We start from the raw sequence: 26,759 nt of genomic DNA, 5'->3' as shown, positions 1-26,759 counted from the left end.
GTATTCAAGATACAACAATAGAATATCCAAACGCAGGCAGTTAAATTATCCTGAATAAAAATGCTTTAAGAGTAGAACAAATTATGGATAATGGGTTCTGCAGAGAGATTCTATCTTGACTAAACTGAACTCGCAGAGTGAATTTTGCCGATGCGTTCAGGGGGTCTGAAGAGCTTGGGCACAGATGACACTTAATACTCCCCTCATGGGTGGCCAGCTCTTCTTAGAGAAATTCCATTGGGTTTTTTTTTTGTACTCACCCAGGTGTAAGGGACGCACACTCTGATAATCTAGAAGTGCTGAGAAAACCTTTGAGAGGATTTTCACTGCAGGTTCAGAGAAGGACTGGAGCCATTCATCCAGGATAGGATTATTCCCCCTTTTGGAGGGATTTGACACTTTAGCCGTCTTTATTCTGACAAAAGTTTGCTTAGGACCAAAACCTCTATTTATCCTCAGTCAACAAACTACCTACTTGTAATTTTACCTGATGAGTTAAGCTATCATGTGCTCAAAGAAAAAAAAACAACAGTATTTAATGTTCAATGGATCAAATGACAATGTGTAATGTGAATGCAGAACGAGAACTATGCCCCATTTCTTTATTGTCCCTGAGCTCCAAGTAGCATATTTATCATCTTTTAGTTAATTGGTTTGGGTTTACGGGCCAATACTTTACTAGCCTTTTTCACTCTTAACAAGCATCAGCTTTGTTTGATTGTGCAGTAACATTTCAGAAAAAAGGACCTGACAAATCAGCAGCTACTTTGTGAAGCTCCTTTGGGAGGTTTTCCCTCACATATTTCTACAGAAACTTGAAACCAAAAACAGAGCTTAAGAGAGCGAATATTGGACTCTCATTCATCAGGTGAGAAAACATGTGTCTTTCAATCAATGCTAAAGTTGCTCCCTATCTGTTGCTTTACAGCTTGTTGTACTGCCCCCAGTGGCCAAAACCATCTGTTAACGCAGGCTATAAAACCGAAGGATAATGCCCTTGTGTCCAGGGCCGTCCCTGGCCAATTTGTGGCCCCACGCAAAGTTATATGATGAGGTTATATCTGTGTCGTGAGCGTCGACGACGACGACGGGTGGTAGTGGAGCCTCGCAGCGGCGAAACTGTGCCGCACTTACACTAATTGCACGCATAAAAGGTGCGCTCAGTTGAGGCTCCCTCCGCAAGATGAGGCCCCCTCCGCGAGGTGAGGCCCCACGCAGTCTGCGTGATCTACATGTAGGGAGGGACGGGCCTGTGTCCATCTCTTAAAACTTTACAAATTCTTCAACTTCAATGTTGCATTTTGCCTTAAGCCCAGTGGGTCTTACTGAAGTGAAAATCTTTAAAAACAGATAATCAATATAACTTTCATTTTTAATTAAACAGATGGGCACTGTAGTTTTTTAAGTAAACATTACATGAGGAGTAAGTAACGCATTTGTCTGGTACTATTTGGTATAAGAACGAGTATTTACAGCAGCAGGAGGGTTTTTGTAGGACTGACTCAATATTAACTACAGAACCCATGTTTATGGTAAAGGACATGTGTGTGGCTCATTGATATGTTTTTAATGTAAATGGCCCATAGCACTAAGGAATAAGACATATCAGACTTTAGCTACACTGACACAACTTGTTAATAGGATCAATTTAGATTTGGGTTTAGTGTTCTAATGGGATTTGTTTTATAAAAGGAATAATGGCACTATATTTTAAATATAAACACTATAATTTGTGTTTGTAATGTCAAATGTGTGTAATTGATATTTTCTTCATAGCGCATAAGTCTTATAATATACATGAGGCAATCAGATTATATTTAGTTTCACAAATAAAAGAAACCATCAACTTTTGTTACAGCAGCATCAAGGATAATAAAAATGAAATCGAACACTTTTCTAAATATATTGCTGAGATGAACAATCAGCACTTTGTGCAACTGCCAAAAATCTTTGCTCATTTGGCAGTCAGTTCCTGATTGTACTAATTTAGAGCCAAGACGCTTGTCAAATCCACAAATTGAAATAAGATTTGAAAATGTATAATGCACCTAATTATAGGTATTGATTCAATCTTTTCTTGATCTCATTCGTCCACAACTACTTTCATTTTTGGCATTAAACTGAACTGAACCCTCTGCAATCTGATTGGCTCTAAGTTTATTCTCCATCCCTTAAATTATACAAGTCAAGTTTTTCTAGCAATTTAATGCTAATCAGAGGCTCAAGCTCTCATATTCACACATCACACATTATGCTTTAAGCTACATGCCAATCAAACTGTCTTCATGATAGTGCCAGACTCTCTTCCCTTGCTTTGATTTCTCTCGTTGTCTTCGCTACATCTAGCAGTGATCAATGGTTTGAAATAACCTTCCCTTGTGAGACGTTTACGGTCCGGCAGACACCAGCATAGATACTTTGCTGGATTTATCCCACAACACCCCCTGAAGGCTGACAGTATGTTCTGGTGTTTTACATTTACCCTTGTTCACTCCCTCTCTCAACACTAAATGGACTAACACTAACTCACACACTAGTCTGATACACACATGGGCATATGCTGCATACATGTAATATCTCATAAACACCAGCTGCTGACTGGGGAAACCTTGTCATGTCTTTGTTGAAATCATAGTAATGAAAATGGTTTTCCTTCCTTTTCTGCACTAGGAATAATTTATTATTTTGGGGAATATGCTTATGGCTTCCTTGGTGAGTGTTAGAGTTAGGAGATGGTTAGCATTGGTATCAAAAAGGGGGGAAACAGCTTGCCTGCCACAGTACCATTATACCACTGTAGCCATTAAATGTAGGTTTATATCAATCAACAGACTTTGGCTGACGAATATCCATGAATACCAGGCATTATATACTTATTAGTGCCATTGAGCCAAATGGAAATATGACTTGAGTGTTGATGTGAGTAGTTTGACATTTTGGTTCATACACTTATTCACTTTCTTGCTCAGATTTACATAAATAAGATTAACACTACTCAAATATATGTCAATTTGCTGAGTTAACTACTAAGCTGTAGACAGGAGACCGTCAACTAAGTTTAGCATAATGGAAATAAGGGGACACAACCAGGCTGGCTGTTTCCAAGGGTAACAACATGTGTCTAGTACTTCATCTAACTGTATTGGAGCCAGGAAATAGCAAGTTCAGCTTAGGCTACTGACCTGAACTATCCTTGCTCTGTCCAAAGGTAAAATAAAATCTACTAAGACCTCTAGAGCTCACTTATAAATTGTGTTGCTCTCTTTCAGAGAGTTAGGGGACATTTAGCTCAGTTTATCTTAGCTTAGCAGAAAAAAATGGACAGGGGAAATAGCCGGCATGGCTCTTTTTAGAGGAAACAAAATCCACCTACCAGCACCTCCAGTGGCGTAACAAGGTTGTCATTGGCCCCGGTGCAAATATTGTTTTGGACATTATAAATGCAATCTATTACAGTTTTTATAATGCTGCCGAACTTGCTGCTGCTAGCTACAGTACAGTAGGCCTACAGGTTGATTAAACGGTTCGCTCACCACGCAAGGTATCACATGACATGAAAGCAGGGCCGGCTCTAGCCAATTTGAAGCCCTAGGCGAGATCTTTGCTGGTGCCCCCCCCCCCCCCCCTATAGAATATATATATATATAAAGAATAAATGAAAAATCTCTACAGAAGACAAATACAAAAACATCAAAAAGGCTTCAAATGTATTCAGTATTGTATGAACATGTTTGAATTGGGGGGTGGACATCACATCCTCTAGGGGGGTCCGGGGGTATGCCCCCCCCCGGGAAGAAATATTTGTACATTTTAAAGTAAAATGCTTCAATCTGGTGCACTTTGAGGACACAATTACTAGAGACTAGATCTAGGGGGTACAACTCTAAAACACCCATATGAAAAAGATCGGTTTACATTTTAACAATCAAATAAGTATGTGAACAATGTTTTCCATTGTTAAACTATTCTGGTAAAAGTACACTGCAAAATGTTTGGCTGTAAAAGTACAGTAAATTACTGGCTACTGGTTGCATGGATTTCACAGTAATTTACTGTAAATATTTCACAGTAATTGACTGTAAATATTTCACAGTAAATTAGAATAAAAGTACAACTAAATACTGTGACTTTACAGTTCCCATGCCCATGGAATTACTGTGTAGCAGTACAGAGTTGTGGCATTATGGTACCTCACTGTACCTAAATTACAGTAATTACCTGTATCTTCACACTTTTACTGTAGAAGTAAGTAAGCAACACAGTAGCCAGTAATTTACTGTAAATATAAAAATGTAAATAATACGATAATATATTGTAAACTTGACTAGTTAACTGGAATTTTACCATAACTACACAATTCAATCAGCTCAATCAACAAAGAAAAACAAAGAAAATGCCCATTTTAACTTTTTATTACTCTATTGAAGTGCAAAGTACATTTCACAGTGTCTTGGACATGTTGTTACGTACCCAACCTCTACTCTGCGGTAGTGGCTCGTGCTGAGACCCGCAACATGAAAGAATAAACGCAATAACCGGTAATTGCTTGGTAACAAGCATTTATTGATAATCAGCCGTTTGCTCACACAAGCGAAACGGGAAACAAAAAGAGGTCTGGAGGACTGGCCAAAAGGAACAAACAGAAGGAGGGAAGCCGAGCCAGCCACACCACGGGCCGTAGAACCCAGAGCTCCCCCCCCCCTAACCAGAATTCAAATATAAACCCTATGGGAAACAAAATAAAGCAGCGAAAACTGGACTACCAGGTCCTCCAGGCTAAACACAAAGACATCTGCAAAAATATGGCCTACAGCTCAAAATGGCAAAGAGATATTCTAAGGAGAGTGTCTCCCAGCGTTAGGATAGGCGAGACCTCCTTCTCCTCCAGCTTCTCTTTATATATACACGGCTGAGTGGAATTTGGAACACCTGGGCAGAGGCGGAGCCAGGGGCAGAAAACAAGGAGGGGAGCACGTAACACATGTCTACACAGACATCCACTCAAAGTCAACCATTTTTCTGAAGAATGTGCTGACATGGGGGTTTAAATTGCCATGCCTCTTTTTGGCTTTCGAGCCCGTCTCAGGATTAATGCCCAGGAAGCACTGAAAACAATAAGCCAAGACAACAATTTCAATTTCAATTTATATGTTGCATTGTTTATTTTAAGGCACATGCAGCGGTGCCCCTTTCAATTTAAGTAAAACCTGCACCAAAGAAAGAAATTAGTATGTAAAGCCAAGCAAGAGCGATAAAAGCAAGAAAATCACTTAATTTGTTGTGTTATCACAGAGGATGGTCTGAATACAGTATTTTACTATGAAAAAATACAGTAACATGTTGTGAAATCCTGGTAATAATTTATCCTGTACATTCACAGTAATTAACTGTGCCTGCATTGATTTAACTGTGAAATTCAAAATTACAGTATTATATTGTGAACATTACAGGTAAAGACTGTAAAGTGGTAAAACAGTAATTTATTGTAAAATATTACAGCTAAATATTGTGAAATCATGGTAATATTTTACAGACTGTGGCAAATAAGTTGTACCCTTGCCCGTTTTTCTGCTTCCTCTGATATGATGTGAACATAACATTACACTTTGCCCACAGTTTCCCAGCTTCACTGTCTCATTACTAAAGGTTAATGGAACAGCTGGACCTTCCATCGTGACTCTGCTGTTAAGCAGTCCAGCTGAGTCCTACCTTTGTTTTCCACATTTACCTGTCTTGAACCCATCCCAGCTTTATTTCTTCTTTCTTTTTTTCACATTATCCCATTAGCATGACTCTGACACTGTTTATTCAAAGTCATCATATTCCATGAGTCTTCATGTTCATGTGCCATCCCTAAATTACAACTGGCCTATCAATTTTTCAGGATTGTGCTGTCTACTAAACCTTATGTATAGCCTACAGACAGACTCATATGCATACTAATTAGAATGGAGATGACAGCACAATTATTCTTTCAGCTGAGGACAAAACTGGCCAAAATGATAAGGCTTCACAGACAGAGATTTTATGTCTTGTGCAGGTATAAGTCTAAAATAAACATAGTTTTAATGGCAGCTATACAAATCCTGCTGACAAAGATGTATGACATTCAGAGTTGACTTTAAGATAAAGGAAAATATGCACTGTCAAGAAGAGAAACACAAGCATCAAAGTATATGACATAATCTGTAGCTGCTTTTCACTTGGTTTTCCCCGTGGCTATTAACATTATGCAGGGCAAAGCAGCTGGATTCAAAGGTTAATGTCCACACCATTAGAGAGCGACAGAGCATGCATTTATCCCTGTTGGTTTAATTAAATTACAGCAAACTCATAAAGGGGGGATTTATCCCGAACATACATGCTGCAGTCCTAATGGAGCACTGCCTCCCAGCCCAGCTGATTTATCCCCCTCACGTTTCAAAGTGGGTCGTCTTGTCTTGGAGTTTGTCATGGCCTACTTAACAACACAGAAACTCGTAATTAGATCATTTGTCAAGCCAGCTGATTGCTCTGTTTGTTCTTTTTATGGTGTACAGAAGAACACATTGCACTTTTTCATGGGGTCACTCAAATCATTGATCTTACGTTCCTACGACCACATAAACTGGAAATATAGGCCGCTTGTGAACTTCCCAACCCTTCAGAAAGCTAACATGAAGATAAATAAGATTGTGGCTTGCGAGCAAGAAAACACATTACTTTACATTACATTACATTGCATTTAGCTGACGCTTTTATCCAAAGCGACTTACAATAAGTGCATTCGACCAGGAAGATACAAATCTAATCTTGGTTGACTTAAATGTTCTAAGGTATTGTTTTAGATATTTCTGGTAGCTATACTCTCTTCACATTGTCTTAACTGATGAAACTGTGGCCAGGTTAGAGTGAAAACCTCTACAAGCCTTCAAAGAAATTAAAGGAGAACATGGTGATTAGACACCCTCTAGTGGAGGATCATTACAAAACCCCAACACAAACTTTCTTTTATCCCTTGAGCTGTCAAAGCCAAGCACATCAAACCTCAAACTGGGGGAAACTCCTGAAAGTATGAATTCGAAACACAATATTCATATTGAACAGCTCTTTTTTTTTATAGGATCTACATTCCTCCTGTTATAAAACAGCATAGAGGCATGTGTGCCAGTTATACTCAGTTTGATGAATGAATCCTTTTCATTTCCTTTAAATTCCCAGAGTGTGCTGAAGAAAACCTTCCTGTATGTCAGGAATTGTTTTCAAGTGTAGGCCTACTGTAAAATGCACACTATCTTGCAGTTCATGCCATGCAGAGTAAACTTCAGGCGAGGGTCTGCAGTTGGAAGACACAACCTCTTATTTCATGTCTTGCTTATTTTAATTGTCATAATAATGCATGTGTAACACAGAGAAATGGCACAAACAGCAGACTATACATCGTCAAACAAAGTACATTTCCCTGGATACAACACAGGCTTCAATGAATAATTCAAACAAACACATACATAACTGCATTTACCGGCTCCTGGTACAGTATCATTTATTGTAAGTGAAAACTTTGTATTTGGTTATAAAAGGGGTAATAGCACACTCACTTTGCATCTAAAACTTTATTAATTACGCATGCATTTTTACATATAACATAAACACATGTCAGCTATTGTATGGCTTTAAAACCATCAAAGTAATTTAGAGCTTCGTGTTTCATTCATAATTCATGACATGGACAGATGTAGATATTCATTTATAAACAAGATGAAAAAGAGAGCATTTAGTCAATGGCAGTAAATTAAATGTGATATATTTTGCTATAATTCAAATGTATTGCCTTCCTGTTACACTTATATGCCATCTTGCCGAGAGTCAGATGAAAATATTGAGGCTGCTCTCATGTTTTCAAACTCAACATGTAGCTCAAGCCTGCAGCCAGTTAGCTTAGCTTAGCATGAAGCCTGAAAACAGAAGGGAGAAGTTAGACTGGTTCGGTTAAAAGGTAACAGATGACCTACCAGCACCTCTAAAGTTCCCTATTTATAAGGCTATTATTAGTTTAGTTAATATAGAAATGTAAGTGTAATATTGAAAATTCTTCATTTTGTTGAATGTTATGTTGCACAATAGTTATTTTGAAAGTTACTTCATGCAGGAAGCAAATGACTATATTTCTCAAAATGTGGAACTATGCCTTTAAGAAAGCAACTGAATATCTTTCTTTACTCTTTACCATGCAGTGCATCATGACAGGTGCATTATTCAGACTTCACCTTCAATAACATCTATCAGACTGTGAAGGATTGGAGTGCTCCAATCAATAGTTTGATTCAGGACAGCCTTCATACATACACTATGCGCCTCCAAGAGTATTTGAATGTCACCCTCTCATTAGGTCATTTAGCCTTAGCTGGTCTTCAGTGTTATGGGCTGCTGCTAGCTTAGCCGCTTCAGTGTCCGATAAAAAGATGCTGCCATCACAATAGTTGCGACCCCTAGCACAACGAGGAGAGCCACAGCAATGCCCAGGCCAACAGACGCGCCCTTGCCCTCAGACCGGCCACCAGACAGCGCTGTGCACAAATGAGATGATGACCATTAGAATTCTCTGCTCCAGAAACAAAATACTTTATGACACGCTGTAGATAAAAAGTGCTTTCCATTTCTGAGGGAATGTAATTACTAAAAACTTTGTGAAAGGCTTTTTCTCATGGCAGTCAAATTCAAAAATAACATACTCACCCTCTTCTTTGGATTGAATCGCTGCAAGACAGACAGGAAGGGCCAGAATTTCATTAGGAGGGAATAATCCTCAAACATAAATTAAATTACAGAGAAGAAGAGTTAAAAACAATAAGGAGAGAAGGGTCATAAGTGTGTGATGTGCCGAGAGAAAACTGTTTTACAAGGGCTTGATTAAAAAAAAAGCGGAAAGTAGTGGTACGTTTCTTTTGTATAAATTCTATGGTAACCTTTTTGGATCATTTATGTGGTTTATATATTATATTTGAATCAATCCTGTGATAGTGCAACATTTTCTTGTATATCTGTTTTTCTTTTATCATTCTCATTTTTATCTCCTTTTACCTATTTTCTAGACATACTTTGTCACCTATAAGGACACTTTAAGTCAATGTTGGTTTTTCTTTTCAAATGTTCTCTCAGTTCTCTCTTGTGAATGTTGCCTCTTTCTCTATATGTATCCTGCTCTGTAGTGTTTCCTTGGTAGTAATGTCTGATGAAGATTTCTGTAAAATAGCACACATAAATCTCATATGCACAAAGAATAAAGACACATGTGTGACTTACAGTTTTTTGTCTTGGCCTTTATTGCCACAGTGATCACAGACGGCTCAGTGATGCCCTCCTGGAAGACCGTGGACTGTACGCTCCTCCTCTTCCTGTTGCATTGCTGCAGATCAAACCATATGGAGAGACATGAGCTTATGACCCGGCTTATGTTGAGTTTTCTGCTTGAAATGCATGCAGTGTCTTCTCACCTTGAAGGTGCTGCAGGTGCTGCGCTCACAGAGCCGGGTGATGCAGTGCAGATAGTAGGTGGAGATGGTCTAATTTTGCTGCTCCATGAAGCGGAACGCTGGGAAGTAGAAGCGGGCCTTTTGGCTATCCCCGTTCTCCAGCATGGTGGTGAGCTGATCTATGGAGCACCTTTCAATAAAAGGCAAACCTCACAAGTGCCCCATTTGCACATCACAGGGATATACGTACATGCACTGTATCAATGATAGAAAGGCAGGGAGAGGAAATCAAGACAAGAGTTCCCTTTGGATTCAGAGGAGGAAGTGTGGAGCCCTTTTGTCATGGAAGAGAGGAGAAACGTGAAGTACGTGTTAAAGTTTAAACTGCTGGACCGAGACAGAACCCATTATAAAATCTAGTAGGACTGGGAAAAAGTTGGAAGCTCAAGTTTTTTTGACTTACGAAACAAATAGATAAAAAATGGTGGAGTTAGAGGGCTGCAGATTCACCGAGGCGTAGCACCGGTCCAGAAGAACAAAGTACCTGTGGAGAGAGACCGAGTCAGAGACTGAGGGTCCCAGGTGGAAACCTCACATTTACAATCTCTTGACACAAAGTCACGTGGTTGGAGACTAGGAGAGACATTTCTTTAACGATTTGAAGTATTATTTTATGAAAAATATGCCTGACAAAGTGGTAAATCAAAAACCCAAACATCTGGGTCATCTTTTTTTTGCCAGGGTTTTAGAAGTAAGTAGCTATCAGAAAAATGTAGGTTAGTAAACATTTAATATTTCTCCATAAATAGTTGTGCAATAGAAGTGTTAATAACCACAAAGTATCTCAAAATCAAAGGACATTTTCAAGTACAGTATTTGGTAATATTTAAATGTAGTTTTTATTACTTTAATACATATTTGTCCAGCTCTGAAACAAAGAAAGTAAAAGCTGCAGGTCTTTTAACATGTGAAATGTTCTTACTGTGATGTCAGGTTGGATGCAACCACCTGCACGTAGATGTTGGTTCTCATTTCGATGCCCAGAGGTGGGAAGACAAGGGGTGTGGTGTAATTTATATCCTGGCAAATGATGAGAAGGTAAGAACATTAAGTGCATACATAATATTATAAAATGTATGTTGGTGCCATGCAGGGCATCTATATTATGTAAAGGATTTAAGGTACCTGGAACAAGGCCATGCTGAGGGTGCTAATAAAGCTCCCATTGTTGTCCTTCAAAGCAATGTAGGAGGATGACCTACGAGGAAGAAAAGAACGAGATCACACGTTGCACAGATGTGAGATGTAAGATGTGTAAATGTATAGTTTGACCCACATTCTATAAGTGTAAACTTACACATCCACCTGGGTGTTGTTGATGAGATACTCCAGAGGATAAGCACATGAGTAGTAGTACTTGAGCTCTGCGTTGTAGGTGATCGTCCCGGGGGTGGGGTCAAAGGATCGCACCGCCCCACTGATGTTGACTCTCTGGATGTTGGAGAAGTCAGCAAATATTCCTGTCCCTGGTGCACTCGTGGTCTGAGGAATTATTTAATGGAATTATATGATTATTTGAGAAATGCTTTAAAATGAATTTCGTCTCAGCAGGGTAGTGATGAAATCACAGAGAGAAAGTGGAACAACTTGCTCCCTCTTCTCAGAAAAGGAGTTTTAGGATGTCATGTTTTATATAAAATGGTCTTATTTCTAGCCTTTTTAAACTTTTTCTTACCTAGCTTTTACCACAATACTAAGATACCCTTTCAGTTCTACAAACTTCTCCTCAGCTAAAGTATAATATTTCAGACAATCAACATCCAGCATAATTTTAATCAGAACACTTTGATAAATTACTCACAAGGAAGTTACTCCCACAGGCGTTTCCCTCTCTGATGGGGAAGCTGAACCTCACCACAGGAGGGGTCACCCAGGTGTCCAGGGTCCCCTGACAGTCCACACTGTCCCGGATGCGGTTGAGGATCAGTAGGCTTGTGTTGTATCCCGTGTAGAAAACCGGGCAGATTTGAATTGCCAGGTCGATGGTAGATGTGCCACACACCACAGTGATGTCAGTGTACTCTGATGGTGAGAAGATGGAATAGTTATTGAAAGTTTCCACCATTATTTAATTCTTTTAAATGAATCATAACTATCAAAACTACTCTTTAGCATTCACATTAAAATGAAGGAATGTTGTTCTGTGTGCATAAATAACACACAAAGACAAGTATGCAAAATCATCCTAAAAAATACATTTACAAATGACATGTATGTATAAATATACATAAATGAAATAAATGGTTACACAAGAAGATCGAACAGTTAATAAAATCCTAAACTATTAATTAATGACGGCTAATTTAACATCTACTTTTCTCGGGCAAACACATTTACCAGTAAACTTGAATCAATATGGCTTGTCTACATCTGAACGAAAATCAATGTGCTCCCTTCAATCCACATAAAAAAATAATAAATGGTATTGTAGGTTACGCTCATCTTACCTGGTCGTCTGGCATATGCTCCACACTCAGATATGCTGAAGGCCTCTCGGCCTGCAATACACAAGGAGGTCAGGATGAGGAAGCTGAATATAGCCATCTCCCTGCTCGGCCCTCTGTGGAAAACACACAGATGTCAAACACAGAAAATGGTCCAAATATAAGCAACGGTCCAAATGTTGATGCATGATCCAGAGCTGTCAATCAAGAAAACTTAGTCTGCTCAATTCTCACCCCCTCATTGTCTTTGCTTGTTGTGAATAAGAGCGCAGTGGTCTGTTTTATATATGGTGAAATACATGGTGTGGTCAAAACACTGTTTTAGGATTGGACAGAAACAGGGTCAATAGGACTTTAGAAGGGGCTGCCTCAGTTTGCGCAAACAATTCACTTTTTGTGATTGTGGTCCTCTCCTGGAGGCAGATGATGAAACCCAACACAGTTCCCTTCTAAGTTGTATGTATTTAACAATGTTCTTAAGGCTTTGTGACTTTGTGTGTGAAATGCAGCCCCCTTTGCCTGCTAATATGAAACATAATAAAGTAAGAACATGTATGGTTTCTATCCACCTGGGGCCTCACACTTAATATAGGAAAGATGACCTACTGTCTTCTGGAGTTTCTTTTGATAAATCGGCACAACATTCCTTTTAAATAACGTCTTTTGATGCTCATCAGTCATGGCATGTTATCAGGATCTAACATGTTGGTCAGAATAACAATGTCACTTACATTTATTATATTTGACCATTAAGTGTTCCTTATTTTTAAAGTGCAAATAAAGATTTACTTTTTAGAATGTTGTGCTCCACGTAGACCTAGCAATACTATTCTAGCATCTTTTTCAGTTAACTGAGTGTTGAGGTTTGAGTGAAATGATTGAAAGACAGCTGGGAACCCGATCTTGTCAGGTGAGCCTTCTGGGAAGAGAAAACTCTGATTGGGGTCAAGTTGAAGGATGGGCTTCTTTGTGAATGTTCTGTCAAATGCATGACACAAAACAAATACAGGAAATATTGTTATTGTCATCCTGTGTGCACTGAAACATGCCATAAGCTTCCTTCAGGCCTCTCATCTTTCCCAACAGACACACCCCCATATTTATTCTTCGGAAAACATTTTCTTTGGTTGTGACTAGCTTGAGATTGACTTAAGCATTCAAAGCCAATTCCCAGCCTCATTTCCAATTTTGGAGGAGGGTTTAATCAATTATCTCTGATAATAAACTGAGAGGGTGGATGATAGCATTTATTCCTCTCATTTCAGTTATCTGTGGTCATTGTGAACGCTGAATACATCTCAAAATGGCTGTTGAAATGAGGGATTAGAGTGATAAAGAGCAGTGAATGCAGCAAAGCCGTGCAGGTCACAAAAACAGCCGTGGAGTCAGATACTTGAAACGCAGCTGCCGGCAAAAGACATTTATATAGGTCATCGGAAAAGAAAATCAATATGGCAAAAATGGAAAGATTAATTCTGGCAGTCATCAAATGAGCTCTTGCTGTGCTTGGTATTTTGCTCATTTTCCTTGAGATTGGACACCAACAAGGCCGTGACATTTGGAAAACTTTTACAGGTGTCGATATTAAAGAGGGATAAATAAACTTCCTTTAGTCGAATCAATGATTGAGGAAATGGCAACCTTTCCTTACCTAATTAAAGATGAATTTGTTACCAACAACAAAAATGCCTATCATTGGGCCTGAGCCACACAATGTTGACTAACAAAGTGTACTTTATATGCATATTTAGTATAATAATATAACACAAAGTTGCTGATACAATGTTTGGTGAAATCATTGTATCTCCAAAACATTAACATTAAAACATTTTCCTTATTCAAAACCTCTTGTTGTTTATACACAGTATACATTATACATTTGTATTTATTATGTGTATATAGTGCTTAAATGTTTGTATGTTACCTATCATTTACAGTACATAGAGAACAGTGAAAACAATCAACTTCCTGATACAGTATGTGAAATATGTATTTTCTTAAAAAAAAAACGTTTAAATGGTTTATCTAGCTTAAATACTCAACAGCAACAATATTCCTAAAACATATGTTGAATACATTGATTCTGTAACATCATAAAACTTTTCTAACTCCCGGCATCGAGGTGAAGTGTTTTTTCTAAATTGTTGACATTTATTTTTCCTGTTTAAAGTATGTACATTTCCATTTAAGACGGATACAATTTATAGTTTTTGTGTATTCTAAATCCCAAACATGTTCTTTAAACCTATAAATGCAACAGGAAGCTTATAACAGAATTCAACATTCAGGGATACATCGTAACTCTTTTTATTTTGAAACACTGTAAAATGCTTCATAACAGGTGGTTGTAATGCTATAGCTTAAATGCTATTTGAATGAAAACAGAAGATATATTCCCCTTTTTTGTTTGAATGGTTTATAAGCTGTTTTGGTTTCAGTCTAACCTTGTGTATCAGCTAATTTCCTCAGATCTGGAAAAAACAAGATACATTTAGTCAAAACAAGTAATTTTCATAAGTTGCATCAAAGAGAGAAAGAGAACATTTCTGATGCAATCTTTTATTACAAGTTCTAAAGAATAACGTTTTACCATTTGCATAATAGATATGAGTGTACATCTTCTGTAAACACTGTGATTATCCACCAATAGATGACAATTAATTAAACAAGAATAATGAGGTATTAAAGGCAATAAATACAAAACACCTACAACAATAAAATATCCACATTTATTAATGTGTGTAAAAAGGAAAGCACACATACACATTTTGAACCCAACATGTGTACTCATTCTTCACATACGGTCAGTACCATGTTGTTATCGTTTACAGATGTTTATTCATTTAAAGGTGGTGTTCCAAACACCTGATGCCGAGGTTGCTGGGAGGCGGGACTTCTTCAGGAGGCGGAGCGACAGCAGCGAGAAGCCCACGCTGACCCCGCCCAGGATTACCATGCCCGAGATCAGAGCACTGGTCACTGGGTTCATCGGGTGGGGGGGGGTACCGGTCGCTGGGGGGGTTAGGAAAAGTGAAGAAAGGCAGACCCTTAAAACAGACATGTCCTTTGATGAAGGCCTAACATAACCAGCGTTTCCACCAATGTTCATGGTTTCTGCAATCTTAACAGGACTTAGTCACAGAATATATTTAAAACATTTTCTCATTTGTGACAACAGAAGCTTACCGAGTTGGGAGTTGTTGGCAGGAGTTTCATCTGGAAAATATTTTTTAAAAGTGTTTATTAGAAGCATTTTTACAGGCTACAGGCTAATCTTCAATGACTCCCTGGATGTTTATTTTTGCTTTTTTGCTGAGAAGATTGATCCCATTTTCTTATTCCCATTTTTCTTATTTGTCTGTTAGATTTGAAGTTGAACCCGGTTAGCCTAGCTAAGCATAAATACTTTAAACAGGGGAAATAGTAAGCCTTGCTCTGCCCAGAGATAACCAAATCTGCCGCTCTAAAGCTCACTAATTAACACTTTATATCATGTTTGTTTAATTTGTACAAACACATGTTGTACATGAGTTTATATGAGACTATCTTTGTGTCCAGGATAGCGGTTTCTCCGTTTTCTAATCGTTGTGCAATAAGCTCACAATCTCCTCATTCAAACTCTCTGGGAGAAAACAAAAAGTAGTTAATTAGCAAGCTTTAGAGCCCCAACATATTGTTTTATTGACATGGCTTTTGTATAGATATCATATTAAGCTAACGCCACAAGCCATAGCATTAGCTTAGCTAAGCATTAAGACTTGAAACATAAGGACACATCGTCCTTGGTAAGCTAACAAAACCGCCTGAAAGCACCTTTAAAGCTCACCAAGTAACATGTTATTTCTGGTGTGTTTAATCAGTACAAAAACCATGGTGTAAATATCAAAATGTGCTTTACAGGGGGTTATTGACAGCCAGTGCTCTTCATATTTAATGGTGAACGTAGCTGCATGTTTGACATGAGTGGTATCTTTGTATCTAACCCTCAACAAAAAAGCAAATAAGTTTATCCCAGAAATGTCAAACTCTTCCTTTTTATGTAATTTCATTGTTCATACCACTCCTGGTGATGATTGGTCCAGCTGTGATGATGGCGTTCCCAGATGCAACTGGTGGGGAATCAATGCTCTCCTCTCCATCCCTCCTACGTCGTTTCGCACAAATCTGCCAATCATATCATACAAATTCAGTCCTCATTGATGTCAGGAGACACAAACTGAGAAAAGTTTTAGACTCACCGGCATGAGCATGATGCAGTCGTCTGCCCGGCAGAGCTTGGTGACGCAGTGCAGAAACACAGTTGACATCTTCTGGTGTCTGTGTTTAACAAAACGAAAAACCTCGAAGGAAAATCGGCCCATCTGACTCTTCCCATTCTCAAAAACTGTCGTCTGTGGGTCTTTGGAGCAGCTGTGTCACAAGAGAACAACACAGATACTCATATGTGCACACTGAAAATTACATATTTTACTTCTAGGTTTTGCTTAAGCATTCAATGAGAAAGGGTAGCATTCATTAAGGATAAGCCCTTTGGAGAGCCTGAATGGAAAATGACTCTCTTTTGTGGTTTATCAAGTCATTATCTTGAAGAGGGAAAAAAGCGAGATTACCCAAAGAAAAGGTCATAGCGAAGTTCATCATTAGGATTCCCTGAGGGGGTTGTGTAACAGTAGTCCATCAAGATGTTCCACCTGCAGAGGGACAAAACTGTGAGCCCTGATGGAGGATACAGATCTAACTGCACATGGGAAAGCACAGATCAGGGCTTTCTCTGCTGCAGACTGGCGCCTTCAAGTATAATAATAACATAATGGCATAATGAATGCAGGCAAACCATAGAAAAAACAGACTTAATCTTTAAAAGTGATGGTGGGAAAGATGTTTTGTATAACCAATATGTCAGGTTGTTGTTGTAATGGAATAAATGCCTACCACATAAACAATATTTAAGACATCTGAAAATCAACATTCAGTAGAAAATAATAAGATGTTATCTGGTACCGTTTGTCTAAGTTTGTGGCTTTCACAGCAGCAAAGACTCTGGTTTTCAGAGCCAGTCCAGCCATTGGAATAGACAGGGGTTGATTGTAGGTGGAATCCTGACCAAGAAAAAACGTCAAAGTGAAAAGTTAGTTTTTCCATTCAAAATATGGAATGGGATAATTTATAAGAGTAAAGGGGGCCTTCATTTAAATAGAAAAAGCCTTTTCATTTCTTAACACAGCTGGGCACTGCTGTTTGGGGACTATTTCAAGTGGTAAATGAATATACATTTGGTGCTCTAATGTGTGAGTATTTGCAGCAACAAGACGGACTAGTTGAATTGACTCAAACTAAACCACACTGCCCACGTCAATTGTAGAGAAAAAAACATTCCATTATTTGTCAGTTTTGGTCCTGAAAATAAATCAAGTAAATCAAGTAAATCATAAATGAAAAATGAAAAATTAGTACACTGACTTTATTAAAAGATTATGAACATAAAAACCCCTCCTCATTCAGAGCTTCAAAATTCATGCCTTTCCACATAAAATATTTTATATAATAGGATGAACCCAGCAGTGTACTCACGTTGTACAGGATCATATTCAACGTGCTCACAAATGTACCGTTGCTGTCCTTGACAGATATAGCAACAGATGAGCTGTGAATAGATTCAACACATATATTGATTTATTTAATTCTCTTTTGAAGGTATTCACTTGATAATTTAAAAAAATAACAGGTATTAATGCTATACAACCATAAAGCTGAATCTTAGAAGAAAATATAAATTGTTAAATAAATGATAAAAAAAAACACATTACACAATTTCTCTCAGGGTTTCAACCAGGCACTTTATGTCATCATCATTTTTCAATACAATAAACAAATCCTAATGGTTTCCTTATTAAATAAATAAATGTAAAGGTAAAATCCAATAAGTATTTCCTGATGGTAAATCTCTCTTTTTGACACACAATTTGATGTTTTTTGGCAGCAACTTGCAACCTACGATGCCAGCTGTGAGTTATTGACCAGGTACTCCAGCGGGTAGCTGCAGCTGAATTTATACAGCAGGCCGGGCAGGTAGCTGATTATAGCCGGCGGGTCAGGGGTGTCGATGTAGCCTGAGACATTCCCAATTTGTACCAGAGACATGTTCCCATAGGCATTGGCCCCGTAGGCTGTGCTGACCTGCAGAGACAAACATCTCAGCCATGTCACCTTTCTTCCTCCCAGGTCAATTAACAACAAGATGCAGTTGCTTATTGATTACATTAACGTCATGTGATTGTGTTTGTGTATTCTTTACCACCAGGCTGTTACCACAGGCCTCCAGAGTGTTGAGACTGATGCTGAACAGGACTGCTGTGGGGAAGGTGTTGTTGTTGATGAAGCCACGGCACTGGGCATCACTGTGGTGACCGTTCAGGGCCAAATCTGTGTCCGTGTAGCCAGAGAAGAGCACGGGGCAGAAGTTGATCTTCAAGGTGATGGTCTGAACACCACAGTACACACTGATGTCCCGCTCACCTGAAGGAACACAGGAAGGAGAGAAAGAGAAAAGGTTTGGATTAACTATTTTAATTATAAAGGCTAATGATTGCTTTCAGGTATTGGCAGATACATTTGTTTATTTTCTTACAGCTATCCCATGGCCAGTGCATGCCACAAGTATGGAGTTATTTTATTAGTGAAAGTTGTACAAATGTATGGGAAAATGAATCTGTGAATATGTTGCCCAAATTTGAAAATTGCTGCCAATGTGATGTAGCTAATTGACATTGACATTACTTGCATTTAATCCATATATATGACGTGTTTTTGTTATTTTGTTCATACTATTTATTGGGTAGGATAATACAAAAAAAGTCCTCGAAACTGAGGAACACAGTCTTCAAATATCGAATAAACTAATTACTGTTGCTAAAGCTGCCACAGGTAAACAACTTCTCATTATCTTTTGTTCTGATAACCCCTTTTTAAAACTGCTCTTCAACTTTCAGCACAAAACCACCCCCATTATGTACTCCACTTTCATTTTGATCTCAACTACACACCTGTAAAGTGTTGTTTCTACATCTTGCGTGGTTGTGACACTATACAAGTCAGTCTAAAGATAGACGGATGGACAACATTAATAAAAACACCTGGACAAGTATACTCAAAGCTGCTTCTGTGGTAGTTGCTAAATAAGGTGTCTCAAGGAGCACATTTTAACACGACACACTCACAAGTTAACATCAATACAGGCTGTTATCACACGCTGTTGAGGCATAGTTATTAAAGCATTCATAAAGGTTTATTTAACACACATAGTAACAGTTAATTCATGTTTTCAACACACTAAAAGCCTTATTCATGTGTGTAATACTATAATGATGTGCTTCGGAGGAGTTACAGTTAACACTTGGAGAAAAATGTCCTGTTGTACCTGTGTAACATACCTGTAGACAAAAGAGTGTATGGATTTTAACGAGAAAGCGTGTTAAGTGAAAGTATTCCTACCAGGGAACCTGCTGTGGTAGCTGGCGTCGCAGTTGTATCCATTAAACTGTGTGGAGACCGAGGCGGCGTTACTCATCAGCAGGAAGACAAAGCACACTCGTGTCATCTCAGCACCTGAGAGAGGTTTTCCCACTGTCATCTTCAGAAGGTCAACATTGCTATATCCACATTCCTCGGGTATGTGTGAAAAGAAAAGCTAAATTAGGTTTTAAAAAACAATGCCCAGAAGCCTTTCCTTTTCACCCCAACTGCTGCACCCTCTGACCTCTATCAAAGTAGAACAACCTTCGTTCCCCAGGACCGTTAATCCTTCTTACCCTGCTCCCTCTGACCCCTTTTACCTCAGGTGCTCATGTTGGCCAAATACACCTATTACCCAACCCCTTTTTAAACTGAGGTCACCTCATTTGTATCCCCACTCCTCTTTTTTCTACACCTGTTTCCTGCGTTTTCCAAAGTAATTGGATGGACCCCCACTTCCCCTGGTTTGTGACGAGAGAAAAGTTCAACACTGGCGTGTAGTTTTTGCTGGCAGCAAGGACCTAAACTAAAGTCAGCTTTATCTGTATCTGTTGTGTGAGCATAGATGAGAGAGATAGAGGAGCTCATTATACGAAAACCCCGCTGCAGTGCAGAACATGGGAAACTTCGTCAGATATGAATAGTTTGGACAAATCTTTTCACAGCGCCCAGAAACCTGAGCGCACTCTGAGGGTTCCCACTCGTCTCTCCTCAGTCTGATCTCCGTCTGTCAGCTCACACAAACGGTGGGCCCCAGCAGGGGGGGCCCGGCCCGGGAATTAAGCTGTCATCGTCTGCCACTGCGGCCCACATTCACATGAAAATAAAAGTCAACTCACGGTCTGATGCAGGGCTGTGTGTGGGTAATTGTGATGCACAAGGCGTCACTTAGAGTAAAGGCCTTCAGTGGGGTGTACATCTCCAGTGGTGTGTTCGCTGCTGCTGAAGTTAAAAGTGTGCAGGGTTTTAAAGGATTGTTACTCTGCCTCGAGATAACCAACTCACATTTTATTGCAGATTTATCTGACCTTTAAACTGATCTATACAAAGAGGTTTTACGAGGACAGTATTTGTCTTACTGTGAAACTGAAGACATACACTAAAAACTGTTAATCAAGTAAAGTTAAATAAAAAAACACTTTTCTTTAACATCTTTAATCAATTGTTACTCAAACAGGAGTGAATGATGCATGTGTTGTGGGCTATTTTAAGTTGTCTATTAATACACATTTGCTCCTCTACTGAGTATTTTCAGCTGTGTCGCACAGCTTTTGGTGGGATTTACTCAATATACTAAAGTGCCCGTTTTCATAATGCTGGGACATGTCATCCAGTGCGACATTGTGACTCATTTTCCTGGGTATTTTGAGCAGTTTTTGGACACCATGGAGCTCTGTGTCACAGAGCATGAAAAGATTATGCAGAGAGCTGTGAAGAATCCAGTTTCTGAGTCATTCAATTGGTGGTTTCAATCAATAAATAATTTAGTTTGCGACTGTTGGATTGACAGTATAAGCAACAAGTAATTTTCTTTCTTACTTTCTTATTATTTTTCTATTCCTTGCTGTTTTTTCCTCAACACAATAAGAGTACCATGCAATAAAAGATAGTATTACTGATTGTTTGCTTGTGTAATCTGATGTACACAATGTCCGTTTATCCGCTTTTATTGAGTTTTGAATTAAATAAATCTTCCTCAGCAGATGGAGTTATAAAGTTCTATTGTTCTAGTTCTACGGTCCTCATGCATTTCTGCTACTGATAAAGCAGACACAGCATAAGACACATCTCAGGCTGAATTTACAACCTGACAAAGTAGGCATCCTCTCCGAAAGGCCCTAGGCTGTCTGGATAACAATTACTCTGTGTGTTGTGAGGTAATACACACTTTTAAAACACAACACGGTGATGGTGAGGGCCCTTAGGTGGCTATTTCTAAAGTTATTTGGTTTTGATGCCCTCTCTAAACCTGTTCAGTAATTGTGTGTATCTATCCAACACAATGAGTAATAAAACCTCATAGAATCACTAGCATTGCTGCAGAGTCCTTGGTGGAATTATGAAGGAGATGCAACATCAATTCTTAGCTCGGGTTATAGAAAGATTGGTATTGATCATTTAAGGTCACAAACTAACTGCCATACAGAAATTCTGGGGAGGAATATAATCCTTTTTCATTGAAGACATTTCGACAAGTCACAGTAGGAGGAATGCAGGTGTAAATAATAAAATGAATGATAGCTGAATCCCATTTAGCTGCTACAGTCCCAGGTTATCGTGGCTCGCTGTCGAGTGTATCCATCCACCAGTTTTAAGTGTATTTTCAATTTTCACATACAAACACCTGAGTGGAGAGCAAATGGAATGTGGAAAAAGGCTTACATTTATCATAAAGCACATGAAGCATATGACTTACACGTCACTGACGCTTCCAATGAGGAACAACAAGGAGAATTTAACCTCTACTAAATACAAAAACTGAAATGTCCTAGTTCCTCTTTGTTTTCAATGGTTTGAGGTTTGACTGGCCCTTTTTAACTATGTTGTCTTGCTGCTTTGTGTTGAAGTCAATGTGCTTCAATTTTAAATTAGTTTCATCCATAGTTTGATGTCATTTCTTTATTGTTTTAATTGTGTCGTTTGTTCATTTATTTAAAATGTGTTGGCTTGCATAGGACTCCCTTGGAAAAGAGATTCAGAATCACAATAATATACTGGTAAAATAAGATGCAATTTGCGCTAACTTAGATGGAAACTTCTATCATGGCTTAATTGGACACTTAAATACAAGAATATCATTGTTTTCATACTGTAAAAAGTTAAATGTCTGCTGTGAAAGGCCTATTGTTGTTATTTTGGGCTTTGGGCATGACAGGTTGGGGCGTTGTGGTGTGGGGTGCACACAGCTAATATTTGCCCTGGGGCTTCCCTGCGTGTTGATACAGCTCTGTGCATCTTTCTTTAACTTGACTTTTTTAATCTGTGTACATTACATTTGTACAAATAATCGATTATAAGATGTTTGCGTACGAGAGGACCAACAAACACAGCAGGCTGCAGGTGTGTTTGCTATTCTCTGATTCTCACCTGCTCCTCTCATGAGGTAGTGCTGAAATCAAATATCATATGAAACGCTTACAAACAAACATGCCATTCCAAGCACACAGGATAAGATGGCCTCATGAAATTAATACATGTGTTGAATCCATCACCATCCTACTTATTTTACAAATTCAACCAGCAAATGACCTATTTAGCTAATGTATAGTATACCTTGTGTACTTGTGTTCCAGTCACCTGCCTTTTCTTTAAGATATATGGTGAAATCATACACTTATGGGTATGAGGAAAACATGTGCATACACAAACAATGCTCACGGTCTCATTTATCATGTTGCTTTTCTTCACAGTACATTTTGATCATGCATTACGTGTTATTTTGGCATTAAAGCATAGCATGATCCATAAATATCTCTCGCATTGCACCCTGTGTTGGACCTCATCTGCCAGTTGTCATGTTTGCAGGAAAGCCCCTTTATCAAACACCTTTGTGCAATCCCTCCTGAGCTTTGTGAATGTTTCCCGCAGGTTGTTTTGCTCCCAGACTTTTAATGGCTCCGGCCCACCACCAAACGTAGATCTGCCTGATAGAGCCGTCTCTATCTGATCAACCTGAAACATCCAGACTCAACAAACAGACATCTTAATCACACAATCTGGCCTGCATCACAAAACCCGTGAGAGTGCCGGCTGTAATCTGAAGCTCCAGTTGTAACACTGATAGGAAAGTGAGGCCATCATCAAAGGCAAGTCTGTGATTTGTCCCTCAGTGTGTCATGTTTCAAAAAGCCACAAACCTTATTTTTCTTTTCTTTTTGTCCCCCAGCAGAAGGGCAATTTCCAAATAATGTTTGATTGTTGCCATGAATGATATTAGATTGTAACATTCAGATAATTGAAGAACAGGGTTTGTTTATAAAGGTACTTTCTTCTGGAATAAAAAATCAATAACCTGATGATTTTAAATAGAGAATGATTCTTTTCTTGAAGTCTGTGTCTTTGATGGATTGGAAACCGAAGAAAAGGCCCAGGAGAGAAGGGAAAACAACATGATGGCTTATTGTTTATGTATGAAACCCAACCCTGTATATAGAGCACAACATGTAAGAAGCGCTGCTTATTTTTTGACCTTGTCAAGGATGTCAGTCAAAGGGAAATAGCTTTTTGTATTTCACACAGTTAATCTATCCACACGCATGCAAGTGACTTGAGCATTTCAACATTCGGCACAGAATAATGCCGAAATGTGGTGTATGTTGTAATAAAACATGCACATTTAATTCATTTAAAAATATTAATTTGGCTTAATAACCATGCTAATGGCTTGTTCTTTAAAACTAATGTCAAAAAATACACTGAATAAGTGATGTAAATTTGGCTGTAAAACGGAATTTGGTTTATGTTAATATTCCAGCAGGGAAAAATGGTAAAGGATCACAGAATTAACACTATGGTTTAACATAAATGATCAATGCTTTACTGGATTGTTTACTGTACCCTGTCACAGCAGTATTTTGAATTTAAGAGTTAGTTTTATTAAAACATTAAGTCTGACAATTTGAGCTGCTCCAGATCCACAAGTGAGCAACAAGACAGACTTTGTTTGGAGATAATGGTGGCACTGTGCTGCCCCCCTGTGTCACGCTGCAGAACAGCTGCAGTCTACACCGATCTGTCTTCTGCTTTAACTCAATACTGTAGTTAAATATATATTTGTTTTATTTCACTTAAATATTTCCATTGTATGCTACTTTATTCTATACACCACAGTATGCATGTATCTGACAGTTATTTTAGAGATCCAAATTATTAAATCAAATCATAACCAACTAATACATATTGTTGTATTATAATGGATGAATGTACCTTGCAGTACATAAACTTACATTGAAGCTCACCTTTGCCAGCCGTACCCTCAAAGCAAATGTGCATATTAATGCATAAAAAGTAAAAGTGTAATGATTCTCAAATAGAGATATTCCGTAGTTTAACAGTTGGTATTAAAGGTAGGGTAGGTCATTCACTTCAGAAACACTTTTTGTTATATTCCATGGAATGCTCTTAACATCCCGATAGCAATGAATACATTAAATGCTTTGACAATAAATACATTAAAAAATGACATCTGTGGAAGCCGTGGTGCTGTAAAAAGCACGACCAATCATTTGAGCGGACCCGGCTAAAATAACTGGATGGCCGACCTGCCTGTCAGCCTTCCATCTCGTGCACAAACATATCTCGTGTCCTCATTGGTCATGTGTGCGTTCGTGTGTGTTGGAGGAGGGGCTCTGTAAGGAAGTCTGAAGGAAGGGGCAGATTTCTTTCGGCTGCGTACTTTCAAATTCTAGCGCACTCGAGGCTATTTCTCCATTCTTACCTATACCCTACCTTTAAGTATATTTGGCTGTCAACACTTAAGTAATTTACAAAAACATTTGTATTGCTTTTACTTGTAACAAAGAATGTTTTACTTAACTTCTGGCATATAAAGTGACAACGGAAACTGTATTCTCGGGGAGTGATAAGGATGGAGCCTAGACTCTAAACTCAAGCTGTATGCTGCCGTTAATTAACATTTTAAACTTGAGGTGTCTGACTGAACTAAATATAGCCTAACATGTTGAATTAATTGGAAAATGAATCTGATGTATAACGTTTATTAGACATTTAGACGGCATACCATTTACGTTGTTATTTCAGTTTGAAATGCCAGTGCTTTGCTCTCATTTCCTACACAAAGTACAAAGTTTGTACTTCAAGACAGTTTTAACCTTATGCACGAGAAGCTTTGGTATTCTCCAAGATCCTGACATTTAATTAAAGACAGCAGTTTTCTGTCCTGACCGACTTAAATATCTTCGTATAGTTTCATTCTGGTATTAGTTTGCCCTTCACTCAATCTCAGGGTGAACTTTCCTTTCATCATGAGGCTGTATGAAACAGCTCATATACTTGATATATAAATACACTTTGATTGATTGATTGATTGATACAACCAATACAAACCATTGTGTATAACACATTTTAGAAAGTGCTTCACAAGAATGGATATAAGCAAACAACAGAGGATTGATTGATGGAATTACATAATGGATAATTAGGCAAGAACATTTAAATATCCTGAAGGATATCCTATTTCATGAACCAAAGATCATAGGAGATAAAGAAAACACAACTAAACAAAAGACTGAAATTCGACACATCACTGCAATTTAAGAAAATTACCAAATAACTCCCACAACTGAAAACAAGGACAGCCTAACAAAAACGTATTTTTATTATTTAATAATTATTTACTACAAATCTGCCTCGTTCGAAATTAAAGCCCTGGTTTATAGAAGCTCACATTTCTCAAATGTAAACGCTTGATGTGTAGTGGAATGATTTTCAATGACAACTTTTGGCTACAATATTGAAATGAAAGAGACAATACAAGAGGTTTGATCCAGCTGACCCAAATGTATCAAGAGTTGAAAGTGCATGAGTAAGATCAGATATTCTGCAGAGACTGCTTAGCTCTGCAAAATTTGCAGCTTTCTAATAGATTTTTTAGTGAGACCTGTAAAGACACCATTACAGTAGTCGAATCTACTGAAGATAAAAGACAAGTTTTTCCAAATCCTGCTGTGACATTAGTCTTTTAATCCTCAATATGTTCTTTAGGTGATAGTAGGCTGATTTAGTAACTGTTTTAATGTGACTGTTGAAACTCAGGTCAGAGTCCATGACTACACCTAGATTTCTGGCTTTATCTGTTGTTTTGAACATTGCAGACTGAAGCTCAATGCTAACTTTTATACGTTCTGCCTTGGCTCCAAAAACCATTACCTCAGTTTTATCTTTGTTTAATTGGAGAAAGTTCTGACACATCCAGTCATTGATTTGTTCAATGCACTTACTCAGTGTTTGAATTGGAGCATAGTCTCCTGGTGAAATTGTTACGTAAATGTGTGTGTCATCCGCATAGCTATGGTAACTTATTTTGTTGTTTTTCATTATCTGAGCCAGTGGTAGCATGTAGATGTTAAAGAGAAGAGGCCCCACGATGGAGCCTTGAGGTACCCCACATGTCATATTTGTCAACTCAGATGTGTATTTACCTATAGAAACAAAGTTTTTTCTGTCCTTTAAGTAGGATTCAAACCAATTTAGAACTGTTTCCGAAAGTCCCACCCAGTTTTCTAGTCGGTCTAGTAATATGTTGTGGTCAACAGTGTCAAACGCAGCACTG

General features: G+C 38.4%; 2 protein-coding genes across 2 annotated transcripts; both read right to left on the bottom strand.

The window, feature by feature from the left end:
• Window positions 1–8,409: 8,409 nt before the first annotated feature.
• si:ch211-229d2.5 (zona pellucida-like domain-containing protein 1) lies at window positions 8,410–12,198 on the bottom strand. The gene is given in 11 exon segments (XM_034113419.1): window positions 8,410–8,546; window positions 8,716–8,736; window positions 9,283–9,385; window positions 9,474–9,642; window positions 9,916–9,996; window positions 10,435–10,532; window positions 10,638–10,710; window positions 10,810–10,994; window positions 11,314–11,534; window positions 11,960–12,072; window positions 12,191–12,198. Coding segments are annotated over 11 exon segments (1,209 nt in total).
• Window positions 12,199–14,533: 2,335 nt separating this feature from the next.
• On the bottom strand, window positions 14,534–20,350 carry LOC117468792 (zona pellucida-like domain-containing protein 1). Its single transcript, XM_034113084.1, has 11 exons — window positions 20,308–20,350; window positions 19,448–19,561; window positions 18,252–18,472; window positions 17,952–18,133; window positions 17,528–17,600; window positions 16,958–17,055; window positions 16,567–16,647; window positions 16,195–16,366; window positions 16,015–16,120; window positions 15,143–15,172; window positions 14,534–14,968 (listed from the first exon to the last, which is right to left on the bottom strand). The coding sequence occupies exons 2-11, from the start codon at window positions 19,551–19,553 to the stop codon at window positions 14,796–14,798; spliced, it is 1,242 nt and encodes a 413-aa protein (XP_033968975.1). The 5' UTR covers window positions 19,554–19,561; window positions 20,308–20,350; the 3' UTR covers window positions 14,534–14,795.
• Window positions 20,351–26,759: the final 6,409 nt, after the last annotated feature.

The sequence above is a fragment of the Trematomus bernacchii genome, unplaced genomic scaffold (assembly GCF_902827165.1).
Source record: "Trematomus bernacchii unplaced genomic scaffold, fTreBer1.1, whole genome shotgun sequence".
Lineage (NCBI taxonomy): Eukaryota > Metazoa > Chordata > Actinopteri > Perciformes > Nototheniidae > Trematomus > Trematomus bernacchii.
This window is presented reverse-complemented; position numbering and strand designations above follow the sequence as displayed.

What these genes read in the sequence shown, in the direction of transcription:
- LOC117468792 (XM_034113084.1), bottom strand. Translation starts at nt 19,553, where the DNA reads ATGACACGAGTGTGCTTTGTCTTCCTGCTGATGAGTAACGCCGCCTCG. An exon ending in TGAATATGATCCTGTACAAC is followed by an intron (nt 17,056 to 17,527) that starts GTGAGTACACTG and finishes TTTCTTGGTCAG; the next exon opens with GATTCCACCTACAATCAACC. An exon ending in CGCTATGACCTTTTCTTTGG is followed by an intron (nt 16,367 to 16,566) that starts GTAATCTCGCTT and finishes CTTGTGACACAG; the next exon opens with CTGCTCCAAAGACCCACAGA.